Source organism: Salmo salar, chromosome ssa11, assembly GCF_905237065.1.
Source record: "Salmo salar chromosome ssa11, Ssal_v3.1, whole genome shotgun sequence".
NCBI classification, from domain to species: domain Eukaryota; kingdom Metazoa; phylum Chordata; class Actinopteri; order Salmoniformes; family Salmonidae; genus Salmo; species Salmo salar.
The window spans coordinates 7,565,607-7,588,822 of record NC_059452.1 but is presented as its reverse complement, the minus strand read 5'-3'; the positions used below and the strand labels follow the sequence as shown (position 1 = coordinate 7,588,822).

At 42.0% G+C, this 23,216-nt stretch overlaps 1 protein-coding gene across 8 annotated transcripts in view; it reads right to left on the bottom strand.

Moving 5' to 3' along the window:
- Positions 1-18,222, bottom strand: part of cngb1a (cyclic nucleotide gated channel subunit beta 1a) — a 71,557-nt gene extending 53,335 nt beyond the window's left edge. For all 8 annotated transcript variants that reach the window (XM_045688950.1, XM_045688955.1, XM_045688956.1 and 5 more), the window contains exons 1-6: positions 18,096-18,222; positions 13,367-13,451; positions 13,234-13,273; positions 13,058-13,106; positions 1,778-1,874; positions 1,607-1,632 (exon numbers count right to left, since the gene is read on the bottom strand). In XM_045688950.1, coding sequence (XP_045544906.1) covers positions 1,607-1,632; positions 1,778-1,874; positions 13,058-13,106; positions 13,234-13,273; positions 13,367-13,450 — 296 coding nt within the window. In that variant the 5' untranslated portion in view covers position 13,451; positions 18,096-18,222. The remainder of the gene's footprint in view (positions 1-1,606; positions 1,633-1,777; positions 1,875-13,057; positions 13,107-13,233; positions 13,274-13,366; positions 13,452-18,095) is intronic.
- Between the last annotated feature and the right edge of the window lie 4,994 nt (positions 18,223-23,216).

Here is a 23,216-nt window from a genome sequence, read left to right as displayed (position 1 = left end):
TCAAAGTTCCAGAAATGTTCCGGATTGACTGACCTTCATGTCTTAAAGTAATGATGGGCTGTCGTTTCTTTTTGCTTATTAGAGCTGTTCTTGCCATAATATGGACTTGGTCTTTTACCAAAAATGGCTATCTTCTGTATACCACCCTTACCTTGTCACAGCACAACAGATTGGCTCAAACGCATTATGAAGGAAAGAAATTCCACAAATTAACTTTTAACAAGGCACACCTGTTAATTGAAATGTGCAAAGCTGTCATCAAGGCTCATCCCTCTCCCTCTCTGGCGCTCGAGGGCGCCAGACGGCCTATCATTATGCACACCTGTCAAAAGCTTCGATCCTCACAAAATGCTGACATCAAAATTGGAAGCATCAGGGAGGCCTTGTTTGTTGTTGGTGACATTGGGTCCGGTTCCGGGGTGCCTCAGCTAGCTCGTCGGACTTCCATGTCATAGCTGGCTCGAGAGGTTTTTCTTGCCCCGGTGGTCTCGGCAGGCGCCCACCCCACGTCATGCTTCAGCCTGCCATTAGGCTCCCACGCTTCAGCCGGCCATTAGGCTCCCACGCCTCAGCCGGCCGCCAGCCTCCCACGCCTCAGCCGGTTCGCCAGGCTCCCACGCCTCAGCCGGTTCGCCAGGCTCCCACGCCTCAGCCGGATCGTCGTGGGAGCACCAGACTGCCTATCATTACGCACACCTGTCCCCTACATTATGCACACCTGAACTCCATCATTATTTGATTGCCTCCCCTTTATCTGTCTGTTCCTCATGTTATTCCCGGTGTCTGCATTGATGTCGGTATTTTGTCCCCTGTCCAGACGCCATTCCTGTCCTGTTTCATGTCCATTATTTATTAAATGTTCTCCCTGTATCTGCTTCCTGTCTCCAACGACGATCCTCACAGGTGGCTACTTTGAATAATCTCAAATATAAAACATATTTTGATTTGTTCAACACTTTTTTGGTTATTTCATAGTTTTGATGTCTTCACTATGATTCTACAATGTAGAAAATAGTAAAAATAAAGAAAAACCATTGAACGAGTAGGTGTTTCCAAACTTTTGACTAGTACTGTGTATCTCCACACACCTAAGCTATTGGTGGATTCAAGACGAGGTCGTTTTTTAAAATCTCAGAATCTCAGTTTGTCAGTGTCAAAGTAGTCATTTGGATAATTTGTGAGGTATAAAAAAAATTCTGCTAAGTCTTCAATCATCTAAAATGATTTATGAAAGGCAACATTTTTCCCAGACCCTATGCTACAAACTCCCCTCCCCCCATGTGTGCAACTTCTGAAAGTGCCTCTACTCTACTGCTCTATGCCAGTATGCAAAATCAATGAAAACACATGCAATGCTTGATTACAAAAGGTGATTTTCTTTTTCATGCGTTCCTGTACCACCCTCGGGCTCACTATTTGTTCCGACACCTCTCAATTTACAAATTAAGCACTGAGTGTAGCATAGTACATAGTATTAATCAGCGTGAGACCATTTAATAACTCTTGAGTAGTGATGTCCACACAGGAGAATAAACAGAATAAACAACACTCAGTACTAAACTGCCTCTGGAAAATGCACAGACATGCACACATGGTAGTTCTGTACCTGTTCTCCTCCTGTTTGGTGGAGGGCTGAAGGATAAGGATAAACAGAGAACATAGTCAAACACTGCACACCGAGATTGAACTCAACACGATCTTGCAGTAACGTTGACTGTAGTGGATTTCCATTTCTTACCAATTAGAATTCCACCAACATTAGTATCATAGCGCTTACCTCAGTGTTGGCTCTGCCTAGCCGGGGTGTCCCAGCAGGCTGGGGAAGAGAATTAGCAAAGCCATGGGTGATCCAAGTCAACACTCCAGCCTCACCACTACACAGAGATGGAGAGAGGGAGGTAAAATAGTTAGAGGCAATATACACCGAGTAAACAAAACATTAAATTACATAGACTTACCAGGAGAATCGAGGTGAAAGCTATGATCCCTTATTGATGTTACTTGTTAAATACGCTTCAGTCAGTGTAGACTAAGGGGAGACAGGATAAAGAAGGCTTGAGACAAGCCTTGAGACAATTGAGACATGGATTGTTTATGTGTGCCATTCAGAGTGTGAATATAGCGAGTCAAAATATTAAAGTGCATTTGAATCGGTGTGGTAGTAGGTGCCACCGGTTTTTGTGTCAAGAACTGCAACGCTGCTGTGTTTTTCACGTTCAACAGTTTCCCGTGTGTATCAAGAATGGTCCACCACCCAAAGGACATCCAGCCAACTTGACACAACCGTGGGAAGCATTGGAGTCAACATGGGCCAGCATCCCTGTGGAGCGCTTTTGACACCTTTTAGAGTCCATGCCCTGACGAGGTGAGGCTATTCTGAGTTGACATTATGTGGTGTTTGTGTCCCCCCCTCCTGAAAATGTATTTCTCGAAATTCATAACATACTAACTGCCTTTAAAGGGACATTTCAAAAATGTTCAACTTCAACATCTCCAGCACCACCCCAACATCAACATACTGTATGTGAAAATGGTAACTTGGAAAGTATACCAACTACATATAATTGTTTTACATAACTTTGCACAGTGAGTAGTCACCACCCTGGAGTGAGGTCAAGGAGCCTGTTGGAACCACCCCTTTCGGGCAAAAGGTATGAAGAAAAAATACATTAGACCAGAAAAGCGTGCAGCTGCAGCTGCACGTTTAAAATGGTTTGAACTTTGAATCTCAATACGAGGTGGAGACGATAAACTCACCTCCTGGACAATCACTGATACGGCTGATTAGCTGTTCTAAGTAAAGTATCTTCGATAGTGAATTTAAGTAGGACCACCCTGTTACTCTGCTCAAACCATCGTATTGCGCTAACCTCATCATCCCATTGGGGAACCATCGATACGGCTGGCTAAGCCTATCTTCAAAGAAGCGTCTTCAAGATCGAATGGAAGGAAAATCAACTCTGTATTTCTGTTCAGGACTACACGACAAGTCACTAGATATAGGAAAACAAAGATGAAGGACTACAGGAGAAGAATTGTTGGAACCATTTCAGACAATCAGAGTCTTACAAGCGAAAGGGCCCAAACCCCTTTCCAAGGCTACCCCTTTCACCAAAAGACCCCCAGCAAACACAGGCATTTCACGTAAATACATTCATAAATTTGATCGCTATTTCTGACTTTTGTTACTCCTCTTCTTGGCTACTAACTGTTTGTAATGATTTGTCTGCTGGGCGCTGTTCTCAGATAATCGCACGGTTTGCTTTCGCCGTAAAGCCTTTTTGAAATCTGACACCGTGGTTGGATTAACAAGAAGTTTATCTTTAAACCCATGTATAACACTTGTATGTTTCATGAATTTTTATAATGAGTATTTCTGTTTTTGTATTTGGCGCTTTGCAATTTCACTGGATGTTGGCCCAGTGGGACGCTAGCCGGTGCTGAGTGTGTATGTTTATCCTGTTTTCCCATTTAATTAGCTAGTAAATACATAATTAAACCAATTTGTGTAGTACTGAATCATATGTAAGGCTCAGGTTTTTTCAGATGCAAGGAGGTTATGACTGTTCAGAATGATGATATGATACGAGGTTATGATTAATAACTTGACTGTTTATAGATGTGATAGGTGAAGTTTAATTCGGGAGATGGTAACTCTTTAAAGAACCGCTCTCGTGGTGCCCCAGATCCTAATGAGTTCATTGTTACATGATTAGTTTAAATCGGGTAACAATTAAACATAGTTAGTTAATTAGATAAATAACAGTCTTCAGATTTATGTTAAAGTCAGGTCACGACATAATGGAGCCCAGTGTGAGGAATCTAAAACAAAATTAGGCCTTACTGTTGAATTCAGTGTAAAATAATTGTGTAGCAAATTATACCCCAAAGAGCAGTATGCAGGATTGTCATTGAGTGGCGTGTGTGTTTCCTTTCGACCCAGATACCAGGGAGAGATTGTCTCCTTTACAACGCCTGCAACTGATGGTTTATTTTGGAGGGTGTCTGTTGCAATTTCTGCTGTTTTTTCTCTTATGGCATTGTGATCTAACAGTCTCAGCCCTTTGGCACAGTTTGGGTTTATATCGCTGCTGAGGCGTTGTAAAGGTTCTCTCCAGTTCAGCCCTGATGTAAGGCCACCAGCAGAGATTGACATCGGTCCAGTACCGCAGTGCACAGCAGAAGCACGAGCAAGAAACGGGTGAGTTGAAGGGACAGGTGGAGAGAACCAGGAAACGAATGACAAAAGGTGAAAAATAAAAGATACTGCTTGCCGAGGTACTGCATTTGACTATATATATACTACTCAAAAAAATAAAGGGAACACTTAAACAACACAATGTAACTCCAAGTCAATCACACTTCTGTGAAATCAAACTGTCCACTTAGGAAGCAACACTGATTGACAATAAATTTCACATGCTGTTGTGCAAATGGAATAGACAATAGGTGGAAATTATAGGCAATTAGCAAGACATCCCCAATAAAGGAGTGGTTCTGCAGGTGGTGACCACAGACCACTTCTCAGTTCCTATGCTTCCTGGCTGATGTTTTGGTCACTTTTGAATGCTGGCGGTGCTTTCACTCTAGTGGTAGCATGAGACGGAGTCTACAACCCACACAAGTGGCTCAGGTAGTGCAGCTCATCCAGGATGGCACATCAATGCGAGCTGTGGCAAGAAGGTTTGCTGTGTTTGTCAGCGTAGTGTCCAGAGCATGGAGGCGCTATCAGGAGACAGGCCAGTACATCAGGAGACGTGGAGGAGGCCGTAGGAGGGCAACAACTCAGCAGCAGGACCACTACCTCCGCCTTTGTGCAAGGAGGAGCAGGAGGAGCACTGCCAGAGCCCTGCAAAATGACCTCCAGCAGGCCACAAATGTGCATGTGTCTGCTCAAACGGTCAGAAACAGACTCCATGAGGGTGGTATGAGGGCCCGACGTCCACAGGTGGGGGTTGTGCTTACAGCCCAACACCGTGCAGGACGTTTGGCATTTGCCAGAGAACACCAAGATTGGCAAATTCGCCACTGGCGCCTGTGCTCTTCACAGATGAAAGCAGGTTCACACTGAGCACATGTGACAGACGACAGAGTCTGGAGACGCCGTGGAGAACGTTCTGCTGCCTGCAACATCCTCCAGCATGACCGGTTTGGCGGTGGGTCAGTCATGGTGTGGGGGGGCATTTCTTTGGGGGGCCGCACAGCCCTACATGTGCTCGCCAGAGGTAGCCTGACTGCCATTAGGTACCGAGATGAGATCCTCAGACCCCTTGTGAGACCATATGCTGGTGCGGTTGGCCCTGGGTTCCTCCTAATGCAAGACAATGCTAGACCTCATGTGGCTGGAGTGTGTCAGCAGTTCCTGCAAGAGGAAGGCATTGATGCTATGGACTGGCCCGCCCGTTCCCCAGACCTGAATCCAATTGAGCACATCTGGGACATCATGTCTCGCTCCATCCACCAACGCCACGTTGCACCACAGACTGTCCAGGAGTTGGCGGATGCTTTAGTCCAGGTCTGGGAGGAGATCCCTCAGGAGACCATCCGCCACCTCATCAGGAGCATGCCCAGGCATTGTAGGGAGGTCATACAGGCACGTGGAGGCCACACACACTACTGAGCCTCATTTTGACTTGTTTTAAGGACATTACATCAAAGTTGGATCAGCCTGTAGTGTGGTTTTCCACTTTAATTTTGAGTGTGACTCCAAATCCAGACCTCCATGGGTTGATAAATTGGATTTCCATTGATTATTTTTGTGTAATTTTGTTGTCAACACATTCAACTATGTAAAGAAAAAGTATTTAATAAGATTATTTCATTCATTCAGATCTAGGATGTGTTATTTTAGTGTTCCCTTTATTTTTTTGAGCAGTGTATATTTTTAATACTAATTGACCAGATACATGCTTTTACCCCTTATACTTATTGAACCACCTCCCTCCCTTTAACAACAAAAGCAGCATACATAAAAAAATGAAATACATTTACGATTGGAAATATGTAAATATGCACATATACACAAAAACATCACAGCATACTATCCCTTCCTTCCCACACCCTCCCGTATCCCGTTGGCCAAAATTCTTACTCCTGATCCATAGAAGGCAACTGTTCAAAAAAAGGAATTTAAAAGGCTGCCATCTCAAGAAAAAGTTATCAGTACATCCTCTCAGTGCATTACAATTTTTCTAAGTGTAGAAAAGACAGATCTTTCAACCAGGATGATGCAGTGGGAGGTTTGAAGGATATCCAGTTAAGCAAGATCTGCCAGCGGGCTATAAGGGAGGCAAACGCTACAACGTCTGCTTCACTTTTAGTGAAACTATGCAACAAAGATGGAACTCCAAATATAGCTATTAGAGGACAAGGCTGCAGGTCAATATCTAGAATAAGAATTTACTACGTTTTTCTCTGATGTAGTGAGTTCTGTGCAAGACCTTGAACTAAATGAAACTTAACCGAGCACATGAGGATGTGGAGTTAACCCTAAGAAGGGCCTCTGCAAGGTCAAGTTCACTACCCCAGTCCGTCTTGATTTTGTTTATCGGAGAGGGTTCAGACAGCATAATGTCATAATCTAGAAATCAGACCTTGCCAATTCCACGGGAGGGACAAAATCTCCTCTAGCAACGTCTTGGGAGGTAGTTAAGAAAAGGTGGAACAACGTTACGGGCTCGAAAATTGCGGAAAAGATTAGAATTAGCCAGATTAGATTTAGCTACGAGATCATTAAAACTGACAAACTTCCAATATAAAAATAAATCTTTGAAACAAACCAAACCTCTCTCATGCCACAAAACAAAAGCCTGGTGGAGTTTGGAGGGTAAAAATAGGTGCTTGTTACAGATAGGGCTTAAAAGAGAAGGGACAGAAAGTCTAAAATGTTGATTAAATTGTCTCCAGATTTTCAAAGTAGAACGCACAATGGGGTTTCCCATGTACTTTTAAGGACACAAGCACAGTGGGGCACAAGCAAGAGCAGAAAGGGAGGATAATTGGCAGAAGTGCGCCAATGAGCACCAGTTGGTACCTGGAGCATTTCACCAGACCATAATCTTTTGAAAATTGGCTGCCCAATAGTAAAGCAGTACATTTGGAAGTGCCAATCCTCCATCTTGTCTCCTTCTTTGAATTATTTCTCTACATATCCTAGGTGATTTGCCTGCCCAGATAAAATGAGCCCATCCAACAGCAGAAAGATCTGAAGACATTGAAAAAGGTATAGAAACCTAAGTAAAATATTAATTTTAACATATTGGATTCTGCCAGCTAATAAGAGAAGCAGACTATCCCAGAGTTGTAAGTCTGCTTTAATTAACTCGTGTGACTAGGCTTACAATTTTAGTTTTATGGAGGGTAGCCAGAGAGTATTATATTCACGCCCAAATAGGAAAAACCAGAGGGTGACAGACGGAAAGGCAGGGCTCCAAGGAGAATTTGCTTGGCAGCAGGGTTGATCAGAAAACATTCACTTTTCTGAATGTTCAATTTGTAACCTGAAAATGATCCAAACCTGTTTAAAATATGCATTATGTTATCGACAGAGTTCACAGGGTTAGTGATATATAATAGTAGATCATCTGCATACAGTGACACTTTGTGCTCGTCACCAGCCGATGGATTTCAGTAAATGATGGTGATAATTTTAAGGCCAAGGAAAGCGGTTCTATCGCAAGAGCAAAAAGGAATGGGGACATAGGGCACCCTTGACGGGTCCCTCTGGAGAGGGAGAAGTATTTTCAATGTTAAGGGTTGGTGTGTATGCTAGCCGTAGGAGAAGACGTATCCATGAGATGAAATTGGACCCAAAACCAAATCTTCCCAAAATCTTAAATAAATAATCCCACTCCACCCGGTCAAAAGCCTTCTCCCCATCAAGAGAAACAACAATTTCGGCGTCTGGAGAGATAGGAGAGAGTATAATGTTCAAAAGCTGTCGTACATTGGAAAACAGTTGTTTCCCTTTGATGAAACCAGTTTGATCTCTCAGATATGACATCCTGAAGGAAGGGTTGCAACCGACATGCTAGAACCTTAGCTAATAATTTAACATCAGCGTTCAAAAGTAAAATGGCCAATATCCACCACATTCCACCGGATCTTTATCTTAGATAGAGGCTTGGGTTAGCGTCGGGGAGAAAGTTCCCTGTGATAACGAGTCGGTGAACATATGTAATAGTAATGGGGTGATCTGAGAATTTTTTGTAAAAATTGACAGGGAAGCCATCAGGGCCTGGGGCCGCCTTGCCACTTTGCATTAACTTTCGACCCTTTATCTTTTATTTTTTACCTTTATTTAACTAGGCAAGTCAGTTAAGAACAAATTCTTATTTTCAATGACGGCCTAGGAACAGTGGGTTAACTGCCTTGTTCAGGGGCAGAACAACAGATTTGTACCTTGTCAGCTCGGGGATTCAATCTTGCAACCTTTACGGTTACTAGTCCAACGCTCTAACCACTAGGCTACGCTGCCGCCCCATCATCAAGATGCAGAGGGTTGTCCAGAACTTTCCTCATGTCCATACCAATGGATGGGATATCCAAGTTATTGTAATGAACACGATGGGAGACAGAGAGCTGGTTTCAAGCGCAGGACGCAGCAGGTGTTTATTTGTAAAGGACCACAGGAGGAGGCAGGTAGCTGGGTCCAGGGGCAGGCAGAAGTTCATACACAGGGGATCCAAAAAGGCAGCAGTACAGGCAGGGAAAAGGCTAGTAACGTTGTCCGGGAGATCAGGCAATAGGTTGATAACAGGAAATCCGATAGGCTAAAGTATAGGCAAAAGACGTCATTAGTGAGGCAGGCAAAAACTATAATTTATGGGAGGATTAAATGACGGGGAAAAACAGAGCTCCGAATAGAGGTGTGTCACAAAACAAACAATACCTCACAATAATGGGGTGTAAAGAACTGAACTAAATAGTGTGTGATAATGACATACAGGTGTGTGAACAGGTGATCAGAATTCAGGTGATTGGGATCTGGGGAGTGAGCTGCGTTCATGGGATCTATGTGTCTGAGAGTGTGAGTTGGAAGCAGACGTTACAGTTATCTAAAAAGTTGTCCATAGCCGTATTATCTGATGCGGGTTTGGATTTGTAGCGGTTAGAATACAATGACACGAAAGTTTAATTAATATTAGAGGGATAACTTGTAAGATTACGGGAGGAGTCATATACCTGAGAAATAAGATGAGATGCTGACTGGCATTTAAGTTGGTGTGCCAAAAGGCGGCTGGCCTTGTCACCATATTCGTAGCATGTCCCCTTTGTTCGTTGCAACAGAAACTCTGCTTTATCAGTGGAAAGCAGATTAAATTGAGTTTGAAGTTTCAGCATCTATCTGGGCTCTATCTAAAAAAAAGGTAGTCTATGCGCGAGTAGGCTTGATGAACATGAGAAAAGTAGGATAAGTCTTTTGTGACTGGGTGGAGGAAGCGCCATGGATCACTACAACCCATTTGGGTCATGAATTTAGAAAGAGCTCTTGTCATCCCAGAAGGTGTTAGTGTTCTGGGATTAGACTGGTCAAGTTTTGGTTCAATAACACAGGTCCCAGCTGAAGATGAAGCGGTGGGTGTCAATATTAGGGAGAGAGGCTCAAAGAGATGTCATACATCTAGTGTCATCCCTGTTAGGGGCGGAAACATTCGCAAGTACTACAGGGGTTTGGAAAAGCGTGCCACTAACTATTGTATAACGTCTTCCAGGATCTGAAATGTTCTGTACTCGTTTGTGAATCACTATTGCTGTTCCCCTGGCTTTACCGTTAAAATTAGAATTAGAAACCTGTCCAACCCATGCTTCACGCAACCTAGTAGGGTCGTTAACACGTAGGTGCGTTTCTTGAAGAAAGGTGATATCAGTATTCAGGCTATTCAGATGTGAAAATACTCTGGACCACTTATTTTGCTCCCACAACCGTGAATGTTCCATGTCACCAGTCTGATTGGAAGCCCTAAAGTACCATCCTGACCTGTTGTTGAACTAGACATTAATCCTTATGAGAGGAGAAATCAAATGAAAAAAGAAAGAGGAAAAGAGAGCTTGAGAGAGGAGCAGCATGAGCAAAACTTCTGAATAAAGAAATTAATAAAATCCTCCAAAAAATGGCAACTTAACCCCACCACCCCCAACATACACAAAAATTAAAATTATAGTACAACTCCCTTCAAAGAAAAAAGAAAAAGGAAAAATACAAATCATAAACTCGTCATTATGAACGAGACGAGCAGCAGGAACTATCTCTTACTCAGCATCCGTTGATTACCCTACATGTGCAGTGAGGTCAAACCGACATAGGAAAGAAGTTACATACGTCCTTGAAATAAAAAAAATAAAATATGTCAATAGGCAAGTATACATTTTGGGTTTCGGTCACACTTCAAACAACAAGTATAACCTTCAGCTTCAGTTATTGAAAAATGTTAACAGTGATTGGTGACATTTCAATGGCCATAAAATGAGTGTAGTCCACGATGTGTCGCCACAGGGCTGAGTAATGAGAAACTTTGAAATTAACCAGTAGGCTAAGAAAACGGTCAGCCCCTGTACACACTCTCTTCCCTTAAGTGTCCAACGCTAGCTGCAACGCAGTCATTCACGAGGGGTATCTGTCGAAAGCACCCCTTGGGAAAAAGTTGTTTCGAAACCTCTTGGTGCAGAATCCGATCCAAGGAGATATTACGATATCTCAACACATTCCATCAGCAAACCTGATTGACCATTCTTTTCATGATTTCGAGCCAGCAGTCTCTGTGAATGAGCAACTTCCATCCTCCTTGAAGTCATTCAATACTGTAGTTGAGATAAACTTCTCTTGTCCTTTGGACACTTCTGCTAGCACTGCGGCCATCTCAGCAAGAAAAACATTGACACGCAGAGTGTACTCTGCTTCCAGTGATAGATCTTCTGCTTTGTGGGGGACTGTCACCCCTTACAATGACACTAATGGCGTCAGTCCAGCAACTGACCCGATGACTCCCACTGGTGAAACACTTTGCGATATCACAGACAGACTGCTCCGCTTTCAGAGAGCCTACCAAGGTAAACCACCAGAGGGGGACCGCAACAGAGATCAACAACCAGGACATCACGTGGTCATTATTTTATGTTGGTTTGCAACTTGCAGGATAATCAGAAGATTTAAACCACCAGAGGGGGACTGTCATGACGTGGCCCTTTCTGGGTGTAGATCGTGGTTCCACCATCCCTCACACTCTCTCCTAAACCCAGGTTTTGTTATCTCAGGTCATAAATTCCTGTCAGAGACTCTCTCCCCCTGGTCATGTAGAAAGAGAGGGATAGAGCACAGAGAGAGAACAAAGCACTTCACTTGACCAAACTCCAATCCCAAAAATGGGAGAATTAAACAATATCTTTACTTTAGAGAATTTGGGAAGGGTCTGTGGACACTTAAGGGACAGTTATGATGAGTGGGTTTCATTTGGTGATCTCATGATGGACAGGAAACACATAATGGTATCTCTTAAAGTGTACATTTCACAGATGTCAGGTTTATAGCTAAATATTGTGAAAAGTATGTGATTATACATTGACATTATTTGTGAAAGGATGTAATGTGATGTTAACCTTCTAAATGAGAGTATGGAATTTCATAAAAAGATTAACTAGTCAGTTGCCACGCCCACATGAGCATAGATATTACGTCGGCGTCATGGACCTCCCTTTTCTACTGAAATGCATAAAACCCACTCCTGATGAAATTCACACCAGAACACGCAAACCATGGTGTAAGCTAAGGTTGCAAATGGTTGAATTTCTGAGACCGAAACATGCCGGGTGACGCTGGTGTGTGAAGTGGTTTAAACTACAACTCTACCAAAGGACAAGACTATACCACATGGAGCATTGGCTACACGGCTGGAAATGGTTCAACTCTGTGACTATCGATCCCTACAGAATAAGAGCAAATCTTTTAGGTATAATTACCTGTCTGCAGCTAAAAATTACGTAAACCTAGGATGAGAATACAGACAACCGCCGTAGCATCTATTCTATGAGAACATTTCTGAATGGTACTCCGAAGGTTCCATTCTAACCACCTACAACCATGAAAAACTTTGTGACTTCAATGAAAGTTAACCAGAGACTCTGATGAACCCTACAGGACGATCAAGGATTCCAACAGGGAAGACAACAACAACATAAATAAATAAATATATATACATTGCAATTATTCTCGAATGAGAGGCCGTTCATATGCAAAGGATTAGCATTTCAATGAATATTATTGTAGACTGTATGTAGTAAATCTATTTGTCTTTCCCGCTCTTTCTCAGTCCCACCCCTTCCCTTTGTCTACCAACCTGTCATATCGGCTTAGCCCACTAGGGACTTTTCCATCATTGTTAGTAACCAATATCCAATATCTGTTTTTATGTATTTCTGTGATTATTTAGTTAGTTAGTAAATAAATAATTAAGTCAATTTGTATATTTCTGATTCATCATTTATGCTAGGGTTTGTGCAGATAACCAATACTTTTACGATGTTCAGATGAGACTGATAGAAGGTAAATAATAATTAATGATAGACTGGTATTGATATAAAATATCTTCAGATCTTTAAGAGTGGATTCGGGGGATAGCTGCTCTATATAAACTAATGTTTCCATGGTGCCCCAGATTCCTAATGAGTTAGTTATTGCCTGATTAATTTAAGCAAATAATTCAACGTTAGGTAATCGATTTGAAAATAGCATGTCATCTCATTTAACCATAGTAAAGACACGGCAGTGGGTTCAATAGCATTCCACTATAGGATTTCCTCTGATCCTGGTCTGATCACTCTGATCCTCTCTGTCCTCCTGGCACACCATATGTGCCCACAGCCAACTAGGCCACCGGGTCATATGGCCACCGTCTCAAATGTAAATTAGCTTCATTGGCAAGAGAGGGGAAATCAATGTTGCCAAAGCAATACAATACAGAAAGAAATAGTGTCAAATCAATGTTGAAAGATCCCCTCCATTTCTCTGTTGGTGAGCATTGACAAACTAGAAGTATTGAATTCCGGCCGTTGATACACTCACCCATTCTCTTCGGCGACCTCCTCCTCTTTGGCCTTGGCAGGTTTTGGAGCTGTCAATCATAATTAAAGAACAGTGTGAGACGGCTGTCCCTCTATGCTGCTGATACAGATCAATTTACTGACTTGTTTAGTAGACAAAGGGAATTGTTTATAGATAAGGTTTAAGTCAGTTATTACCTTCTTGTTTCTTCTCTTCTTTGAATGTTACTTGTTTTACCTGTTTTAAACACAAAGCGATAGTTTGAGTAATAAAACATTTAAATGGTGATACAATCCCCCCTTTTCTTTCTCTCGCTTTTGGGGGACTTACTGGTGCAAGTGGGGCGTTGGTCTTCTCCTCATCTCCTAGTTTCCCAGGAGGCTGGGGAACCCCTTTCACCACCCAGCTGAACATCCTGCAACATACACAAAGTGACAATTACTGTGCTAAATATTTACGTGAATCCACTACCATGGTAAACTCGCAAACAGGGAAACCACTGGTAAACTGGATCTTGAGGTAAACCAAATGTGAAAAAAGTCAAGGGGTCTGAATACTGTCCGACTGCACTGTAGCTTATAAATGCTTCAAAAGCTTAGTTCAACTGTTGTACCCCGTCAGAACCCAAAACATATGCTTGTTTTACTCCAATGTTTGTAAACAAAGTAAATATAAACACACCTTCATGGCCTCAAAGTGGGGGTAAAAAGGTTTGTAATTGTTTCAACAGCTGATTGCCACGTTAAAGTCTTTGAGTATATGTGAGTCAATCTGGGCACGCAGCCAGACACCTGGTGTGTTTTCTGTCTGTTTTTTCTACCCTTTCTCTCCTTACCCTACCTCTATTGTTCCTACCCTGCCATTAGCTTGTTAACCTGCCTGTTCCTGTCCTGCTGGGCTGTTTGTCCCTCCATCTAACCCTCCCTTATCTCTTTGTTGTACTTCTCCTGTAATTCCCTTCCCTCCTTTCTTAGCTTATTAACCTTCCTGCCCTACCTACTGTATATCCTGGATAGGGTCCTGCCACCTGAGCATGGCCGATAGAGGGGTATTTGCAGCCATGTTTGGTAAGAAGCTCTTAACACAGTACTCTAAATAGCTTACCAGACAGTCTTGATGTTTACTTTCGGAAAACACCCACCCACCAAAAACCACATAACGTTAAAATAATTGCCATAATACAGTAGTTAAACCAAATACTGCTACAAATCATAGCTTTATTGAATTAATATGCAGATAATTCTGTAGTAAGCCTATGAGTATTGTAGAGTTTGGGAGGACATTTCCCTACATAATGGTGCCCCATGTGAGGAGACAATCCCCTACAGCAGTGTTTCTTAAACTTTTCACGATTAAGTTCCAAATATTTTTAATGGTCCCTCCAAGCGTGAGTTTTTTTTATGTGCTTTATGTCAGAATGTGATTGTTATGCAACAGGACAGTTAACCTGCACTGCCCTCAAACCTCCTAATTATCTATAGGCTGTGTTTCAATTTGTACATTTCAAATTAGGTAGATTAGCTAGATGAGCCTGACAAACTTCTCTCTTCGATGAGAGCTCAAGCACTCCCCTAGTGTTTCCCCAGGTCAAGTATGCAGATATTTGCGCATCTCTAGTCAGAACAGAACCTGACCATACCTTTTCCCCCTGGCACATTATCCTGCTGTTGACCGTTCTCCTTAAACTCCACCTTCTCCCTCTGCATCTTCCAGCTTCTGAATACCGGCATCCCCTTCCTGTTCGACCGGACTGTGACACAGGCCCCTGTGCTTTTGGAAAGCTGATGCTGGAAGAGTGTGGGATTGCTGTACTAATTGTAAACATACAATGTGTGGCCCTTTGAACCTGGTTGGTTAGATACCTGCAGATTCATGCAGGGTAGTAACATCACGAGTTGTGATTATGGTTCATTGTTTACCTAGCTAGCTAACGTTAGCTGGCTGGCTCGCTAGCTAATGTTATGTGTATGACCTTATTATTCATATCTCATATCTCTATAACCTAATGTTAGCTAGCTAACATTGAACCTGGTTGGTTAGCTACCTGCAGATTCATGCAGGGTAGTAACGTCATGAGTTGGGATTATGGTTCATTGTCTTAACAAAAGACTCCACTATGCAAGGAACCATTTCAGGTGCATTTGTAAATTCAGTCTGGCCATCTACTCCGATTTCAGAGCACTCTCGTCTGAGTGTGCCAGAGAGCGCAGAATAACTGATGAATTTACAAACGCTCAACACCTGTTGAATATGGGCGGTGTCAGTAAACGTCAGTAAACTCATCGGCCAGAGCGTCTGGTGTGCGCTCTGAACGCGAAACACTCAGAATTTACGAACAGACAATTTGATAGTGGAGTTGCAGTCACCAACGCTCTGGATAACATAACAGCCTAATTAGCTCTGCTAGGGCCAGTAATGTTTAGTGAGCTGTTCTCTCTTACTTCAACTTTAATAGCAAAATTACTTTCCCATTGTTCTTCAACTGTAGTGTATGATATACCATTTTGTAGCTCTGAGTCTCTACTTTTATCCAATGTAAAAAACAAAATGTCAAATTGTGCTACATAAGACCGATTTGAGCCGGTCGGTCACAAATATGTGTGTAAAAATAATTTTTGAAGGTTGTACTGATTATGATGTGCTAATGCTAAGCTGATTGCCAGCTATGTGTGGAGCCATGTTTGTTGACATCATACAATGCATTCTGGGTGTCATGTAAACACCTGTCAGACCAAAGATGAGGTGAAGGGATAGTTCACTTGTTTTTCGAGTAAACTTCCGGAAGTGAATGATGGGAAGTGAATAATGATAGATGACACACCCCCTTCTACATGCATACTGTAAACAGACCCAACACATCTTGTAACCTCTTCTTATTTCTTGTTGACTCGGAAAAACAAACATGACTGCGTGCAAAAACTCTAACCACCATTGGATTACTTCAGACTTTTAGAAAGTATTTTACTCATCTATTTCCATCACTAGTGAGCTGACCTGTAATGAATTGTAAATAGTCATTACTATTAGCTACTTATAATTATGGTTTCTGTCAGCCGAGAGTTAGCTAAATATGTTAGCTCACTCTTTCCTCAGCGCTAGGACTAATGTAGCATACATTTTCTGATTATGATGGGAATTATGTTATGCTGTTGCTACTGCTATGAATGTCTGAACATTGCATCCAAAAATAAACTGCTCACATTGGTGCAAATTGTTTCTGTGAAAAAACAGTGTAGCCGACTCAAACGCTGACTGTTGCATCAATTGTAACTAGACATGTTAATGAAGTGTTGTAGAGGCGAAAGAAACGCACACCTATTTAGGCGAGGTGCTGGCTAGTGGAACAATTTAAAAAAGCCGCACAGTCTAGGAGCTCAGATGCAAAAATGTTATGTCCAACGTTTCGACAGACAAGCTGTCTTCATCAGGGTATAATGACAAACACTGTGGGATGACTCATTTATATAGCGTCAAAAGACACACACAGGTGTCTGTAATCATGGCCGGGTGTGGCCTGATATCATTGGTTAATTCTCATATATTAAAATAGCATATCTAAAACATAAATGGATAAAGTACGATCATAGATACAATTTGGCTACATAGGCCTACAAACATTTACAATAGCAAAATCACAATAATCACAAGAATGGCTTCAGATCAAAGTCTACGTTGAGACCGAAGGGAGCAAGAGTCTTTAAATTAAAGATTCAGGCAGCCTCTCGTTTTAACAATAAATTGTTGAGGTCACTCCCTCTCCTAGGGAGGGTGACATGTTCAATGCCGATATAACGTAGGGACGAAATCGAGTGGTTTGCTTCCAAAAAGTGGGCCATAACTGGGTAAGTTGAGTTTTTGCACCTAATAGTGCGACGATGCTCTGAGATACATACTTTTAATTCACGCTTTGTTTTACCCACATAATTTTTTACCACAAGGGCAAGTTCTAAGATAAATTACTGCCTTAGTGGAGCACGTAATAACACCTTTGATTGGGGTCTGTTTCCCTGTTTGTGGGTGTTTGAAGGATCTACATTTATAAGTGCCATTGCATTGAGCACAGCCATTACACTTGTAGTTTCCATCCAGTAGGGACACAAATACGCGTTGTGCAGGGATATCTTGGGGTGGTAAATCAGAGTGTACCAGTTGATCTCTGAGGTTTCTGCCCCGCGAGAATACGACCAAGGGAAGGTCCAAAAACACATTACCGATACTATCATCAGATCTTAGAATGTGCCAATGTTTGTGAACGACTCCCTTCATTTGTTCAGAGCACTTTGAATATGAAGTGGTCTAATCACACCGGTTTGAGCGTACGCTGCAGAGACCACTGTAGAATGATCAAACCAGTGTGCTCGTACGCATCAAAGGGTTAATCCTGGTCCTAGGCACCTAAGGGGAGCACATTTTTGTTTTTGCCTTAGCAGTACACATCTGATTCAAGTCATCAAACTTGATGATGAGTTAATAATTTAAATCAGCTGTGTAGTGCTAGGGAAAACACAAAAATGTGCACCCCTTTGTGACCAGGACCAGGATTACGAAACTCTGACCTACAGTTTTGATGAAAAACGTGCCTGCAAATGTTGCCAACCAGTGATACTCAACTCTTATATCAACTCTTCTTCCATTACAAAGACACACAATTCAGTTCCAAAGCTACGTCGATGTCTCTCCCTAAAACAAAAGCAGAGCCACCACAGAGACACAACGGCCACAAACCACTGAGGGGACACCCACTAGGCGATACTATTTGGAAGACGTGTAGACATATAGCAAACGTATAACAAAGGCTGGTCTAGTTTATAGTCAGTCACTTTTTAGCAGTAGTCTCTTGTTAGCGGTATGGTATGCCATAGATAAAGTCTACACCAGCGGTCACCAAGCCTTGGCCTCAATACCTTGATTAGCTGAATCAGGTGTACTAGCGCTGCCTTGGAACATAACTCTGCTTACCCAGGGTTTACGCCCACTGGTCTACCTATAGTTTGGAATCTAACAGTAGTTTGAGGATGCATAGGGGGACTTCTATAAGGGTGAGGGTGCTCGGACTTACCTGAGGGTCTTAACAGTGGCCCGTCATCCCAGAAGCGGTGAGAGTGTGTAGGCTGCGGAGCGCTGGGCGATGTGGGAGGATTAAAGCAAGCTAGGCTGTGCCAACGGGATTAGCCGCCTGAAGGACAGCACTCGCTGCTCCGCTGAAAGGGTGGGGCAGGGATTAGCCCGCAGAACCCACAGAAACCTGGAGAACATTTCAGAAGGAGCAGAGAAGACCCAAAGGCTCAAAACAAGGGTCTGCATGAAGAACTGGAGATCAAGGTTTGGCAAGACAACCTTTCTCCTGTCAAATAATATTTGTTAGCTTGAGAAGCTTAGAGAACCCAGAACTAATAACCAAGATCTCGGATTCCGGATCCCATAACCAATCCAACAGAACCAGTGAAGCTGGAGAAGCCCACTTAGGCTTTATTTTTATTGTTTGTCTGTATTCTTATATGATATTTGGGGGAAGAAAACTACTAAATCAATATACACTTTTGCAGGCCTCAAGTGTTGACAGGTGTTTTCAAGGGTCTTGTCTCCTACCTGTACTGACCAGTGGTGGAAAAAGTACCCAATTTTTATACTTGAGTAAAAATAAAGATACCTTAAAAGAAAATAAATGTAAAAGTAACCCGGTAAAATACTACTTCTGTCAGAAATGCTCAAGGAAGCAGGAGGGTTGAAGTCAGGCGCAGGAGACACAAGTCCATGAACACTCGTTTCTTTTTAATAAATAATCCACGCTTGCCAAAAACAGGTAGGGCAGGGCAAGATAAAACAAATACCCATAAACAGCCCGAACACAGCGTAGGGACGCAGCCCAAAACACACTGGTATAAAACCTACAGGCAGAAGGGAAAAAACACCTGTTCCCCAGACGTACAACCTGACGAAAATAATCACGCACAAACACAGACATACCTTGCTAGACTAAATAACCCCCCCTACTAATGACTAAACCAAAACAGGTGCGTGCCTACCTAGACCTAACCAACAGAAAGTGAAACAAAAAGGATCGATGGCAGCTAGTAGGCCGGCGACGACGACCGCCGAGCGCCGCCCGGTCGAGGAGGGGCGCCACCATCCGTCGGTGTCGTGACAACTTCAGTAAAAGTCTAAAAGTATTTGTTTTTAAATTTACTTAAGTATCAAAGGTAAAAGTGTAAATCATTTAAAATGTCTTATATAAAAATCAAGATTTACATTTATGGATAGCCAGGGTCACAGTTCAACACTCAGAGGTCATTTACTAATGAAGCATTTGTGTTTAGTGACTCTGCCAGATCAGAGGCAGTAGATGACCAGGGATGTTTTCTTGATAAGTGCGTGAATTAGACCATTTTCCTGTTCCTGCTAAGCATTCAAAATGTAACGAGTACTTTTGAGTGTCAGGAAAATGTAAGGAGTAAAAAGTACATTATTTTCCTTAGGGATGTAGTGGAGGTAAAGTAAAGGTTCTCAAAAATATAAATAGTAAAGTGAAGTATAGACACCCCAAAAAACTACTTAAATAGTACTTAAGTAAAAATACTTTTAAGTACTTTACACCACTGGTACTGACCCAAGGACTCGGTATCGTCACTGAGTCAAAAGGAGTATTTAACCCACATTCCTGTCTAACCTCCTCTTTCTATTCTTTGTTTACCTCATGCCCACCCGCAATCTACCCATTACTTTCTCTCTATCTACCTCTGTTTGTCCTCACTTTCTTTGATTCAGTCTTTGACTGTGAATGCAGGAACTGCGAAAGCCTAACATTTTCTTGTCTAGATTATGAGAAAATCTCAAAGCAAAAGAATGCACTTTCACTTTCTTTGCCCCTCCCCCTCTAGTGTTTCATTTCCAATCATAGCATTAGCAGGATGATGGAATGGTCAGCATCACAAAAAGAACAACCTGTCATCTGCTCAACGAACCCTGACCCTGAGTTATACCACTTCCTGTGTCGTAAGACCCTGTTTACGCCAATCCACGCAGCCAATCATCACAGAGAGAGAGCGAGAGATAGGGTATGTGTTGGGTATGTGTGATTGCAGGGGATAAGGGGATATGGTGTTTTGGGGTAGGGGGTTGGAGTAGGTATTTTGAAATAGGATTCTGCCGTGGTTACATTTGGCTAGTTCCTGCTACAATCCATAACTTTTGATTTGGTGTGTGTCTTTGTAATAAACAATTTGAGTTTTAGTTAACTAGGACATAGATCCTCGTGTCTTCTGGGATAGAACCTATACTACAGGTGTATTCTATGTCAGTGCCAGGTATAACCCACAGCACAGATGTATCTCTATCTCAGGTAACTGTGGACACAGGGCCAAAGCTGTTAATGTGGCCCGAAGAGGATTAGCCGCATCCAGCGTCAGCGAAAAGAGAGGATAGTCTTCTGTGCCTGAGCTCCCTTGACCCTGACTGTACACACACACACACACACACACACACACACACACACACACACACACACACACACACACACACACACACACACACACACACACACACACACACACACACACACACACACACACACACACAGTGATCGATCCCATAAGGAGATAAGGACAATAATACAACTGGGTTTTACCGTTTTTTTTTTATTGCTTTGGTACTATTTTTGTAAGTATGTGGTGAATTATCTAAACTCTTAGTACAAAACTCCAAACTAGTAACACTTATTACGCAGTTAGTCTTACATTCAAAACCTTTCATTTTGCATACATTTTATTCGTAGACATCTTTCACCACTCAACCATTGATCCAAAATATACGTTTACTGTGAAATATAATGAGTACATTGGTTTAATCACCAAAACATAACATAATGATACCTTCTCAATTTAGTTGTTTTAACAACCAATTAATCCAAAAGGCAAACATTTAAGATAATGTTTCACAATTGCCCTTTGAATGTAGTATGCTTCAGTACGGTAAATTACAGTACATTACACTGTTTTCACATTAGGAAATACACTTGCACTACCCATTAAAATGTCCATAATTTATATCCCATGTGAGGATGTAAAGGGGTGATCATTGAAGACATCTTTCACAGTGTAATCAAATGAAAGAAAGGAAAGAAACGTAATGTTTAGCAGGCATTAGTTTGCATCAAGCCTGTAGCCATCGGTTCTCATCGAAATTGCAGTAAATATCCTCATTGGTCATGCACCTGGGGAAAAACCTTACGGCATGGTGAATCCAAGCCTGACATAGGCCTGATACGCTCATGGGTATGGCAATCTTACATCTTCCACCTGTATTGACCCCAGCAACTTCATTTTTGATACATGTTTATTGTAAAGGGGATGCATTTATTTTTTGTTTTGGACTTTCTGGGTTATTTGTGAATTGGTATATTGTATTGAGCTAGAACTACTTTACTGTGAAGTGAAATCATAATAGTCATCACAGTAGTACATTGAAGTATGTATCATACTTTTTATGTTTGTACTTTACAGACATACTATTTCATTGTGTACTTCTCAAAATCTGTAGTAGACAAACCAGTTTACATGTAAAGTATAAGGGAAAGGAAAGGGAAAGAAATATATATAGGTTAACCAAATGTTTAAGTTATCATCAAGTAAGAGAAGTAGGAGTAAAATGTATTTTAACAAAAGAGAAGAGAATCATATAAAAAATAAAAAATGTTAACCCTCAGAGGAGGAAGAGGAGGACGAGAAGGAAGAGCAGTCCAGGGCTCGTGACCCGCTGTGACCTCTGCAGGAAGGATATACCCAAAGATGATCTATTATATTGACAAGATAGCAGAGTGACTGCTCTAACAATAAAGAAAATGTCCTCAATGACTGAAGGCTGACGAGACCAGATGGTACCGTTCTAGTCAATGAGAAGGGATATATGCACAACTAAACTTGCACAACTAAATTGTTTTTTCTCAAATTTGCCAGAATGCCACGTGCTTCCACTTAAATCAGGACGTTTGTAACAGCCTAAGCATTACGATATTTTATTCTATCGATTAAGCCTCACGTAATTCGACACTCTCTCATAGACCAGACAACAAAGGCTTATCTCAGACAGATTTTGCGCGGAGTAAATCCTCTCGCTTCGCCTCTTCCTCTCTGATATACCAGATAATATCTACCACATGATTGGTTGAGGAGAGGAGCAACGCAACCAACCAGGACAGAGACAAGAAAAGAGAATAGCAGAGAAGACGGAGAGAGGAGAAAAATAAAATAAGAAATTTAGAGGGGAGGAGAGGGTCGAAGAGAGGAGAGGAAAGATGATAGGAGAGGAGAAAAGAGAAGTGGGGAAGAGTTAAAAGATGGAAGGTGTTAGAAAAAAAGACAAGTAAGACATCATAAAGATTTCAATGCAATATATTCTATTCAGACAGAAAGTGATCAGAAATTGCCATCATATGAGCTGTCGGCTGTAACTGGTCATGGTAAATTATGCTAAAATATAGAAGCTGTTTTAATGGTGAGCATCCACCAATAGGTGGGGACGGAGTCCTACTGTTCACTGCTGTAACACATTCTCACACCGCCTCTAGTGAGCGATACTTTAGTTTTGTCAAGACACTGGCAGAAACATCCCATTCCTAAAATGACAACTGGGGCCTGTTCAGGAGAATGCAATGTTATAGAATGTTCAGATAGAAATGTATGGTGTAGAACAGATATGATGTTCAATAGTTTAGAAAAGGGAATCGTGGCAATTCATCATCTGCAAAGTCCTGAATGTGTCTCCTCACTGTAATTATACTGGTAATCTGCAATAGCACTGCTCACAGCTTCATTCCCACTGTGAATACATGTCAGGTAGTTTTATACTTTGGGACAGTGTTTGCCATTCATCACTTTTCGATCAAATTGTCTGTGTGTGTGTGTGTGTGCGCGTGCGTGTCTGTTTGCGTAAGATTGTGATAGAACTGTCTACCTTTGTTCAGGCATAATGGAAAAGGACATTAACTCTCTCCTTTTCACTCCCCCCATTTCTTTGTTTTTGTGGACGGTGTGTGAACACATCTGTTCGCCACACACACAGAGAAAACTGCAGTCGACGGACTGAGAGGCATGAAATTCAGCATGTTCTGATATGACTGCTGATAGCGAATATTGCTGCTATGTGTATTTTCTTCTACTCACTATTTTCCCCTGAGTACTCACTC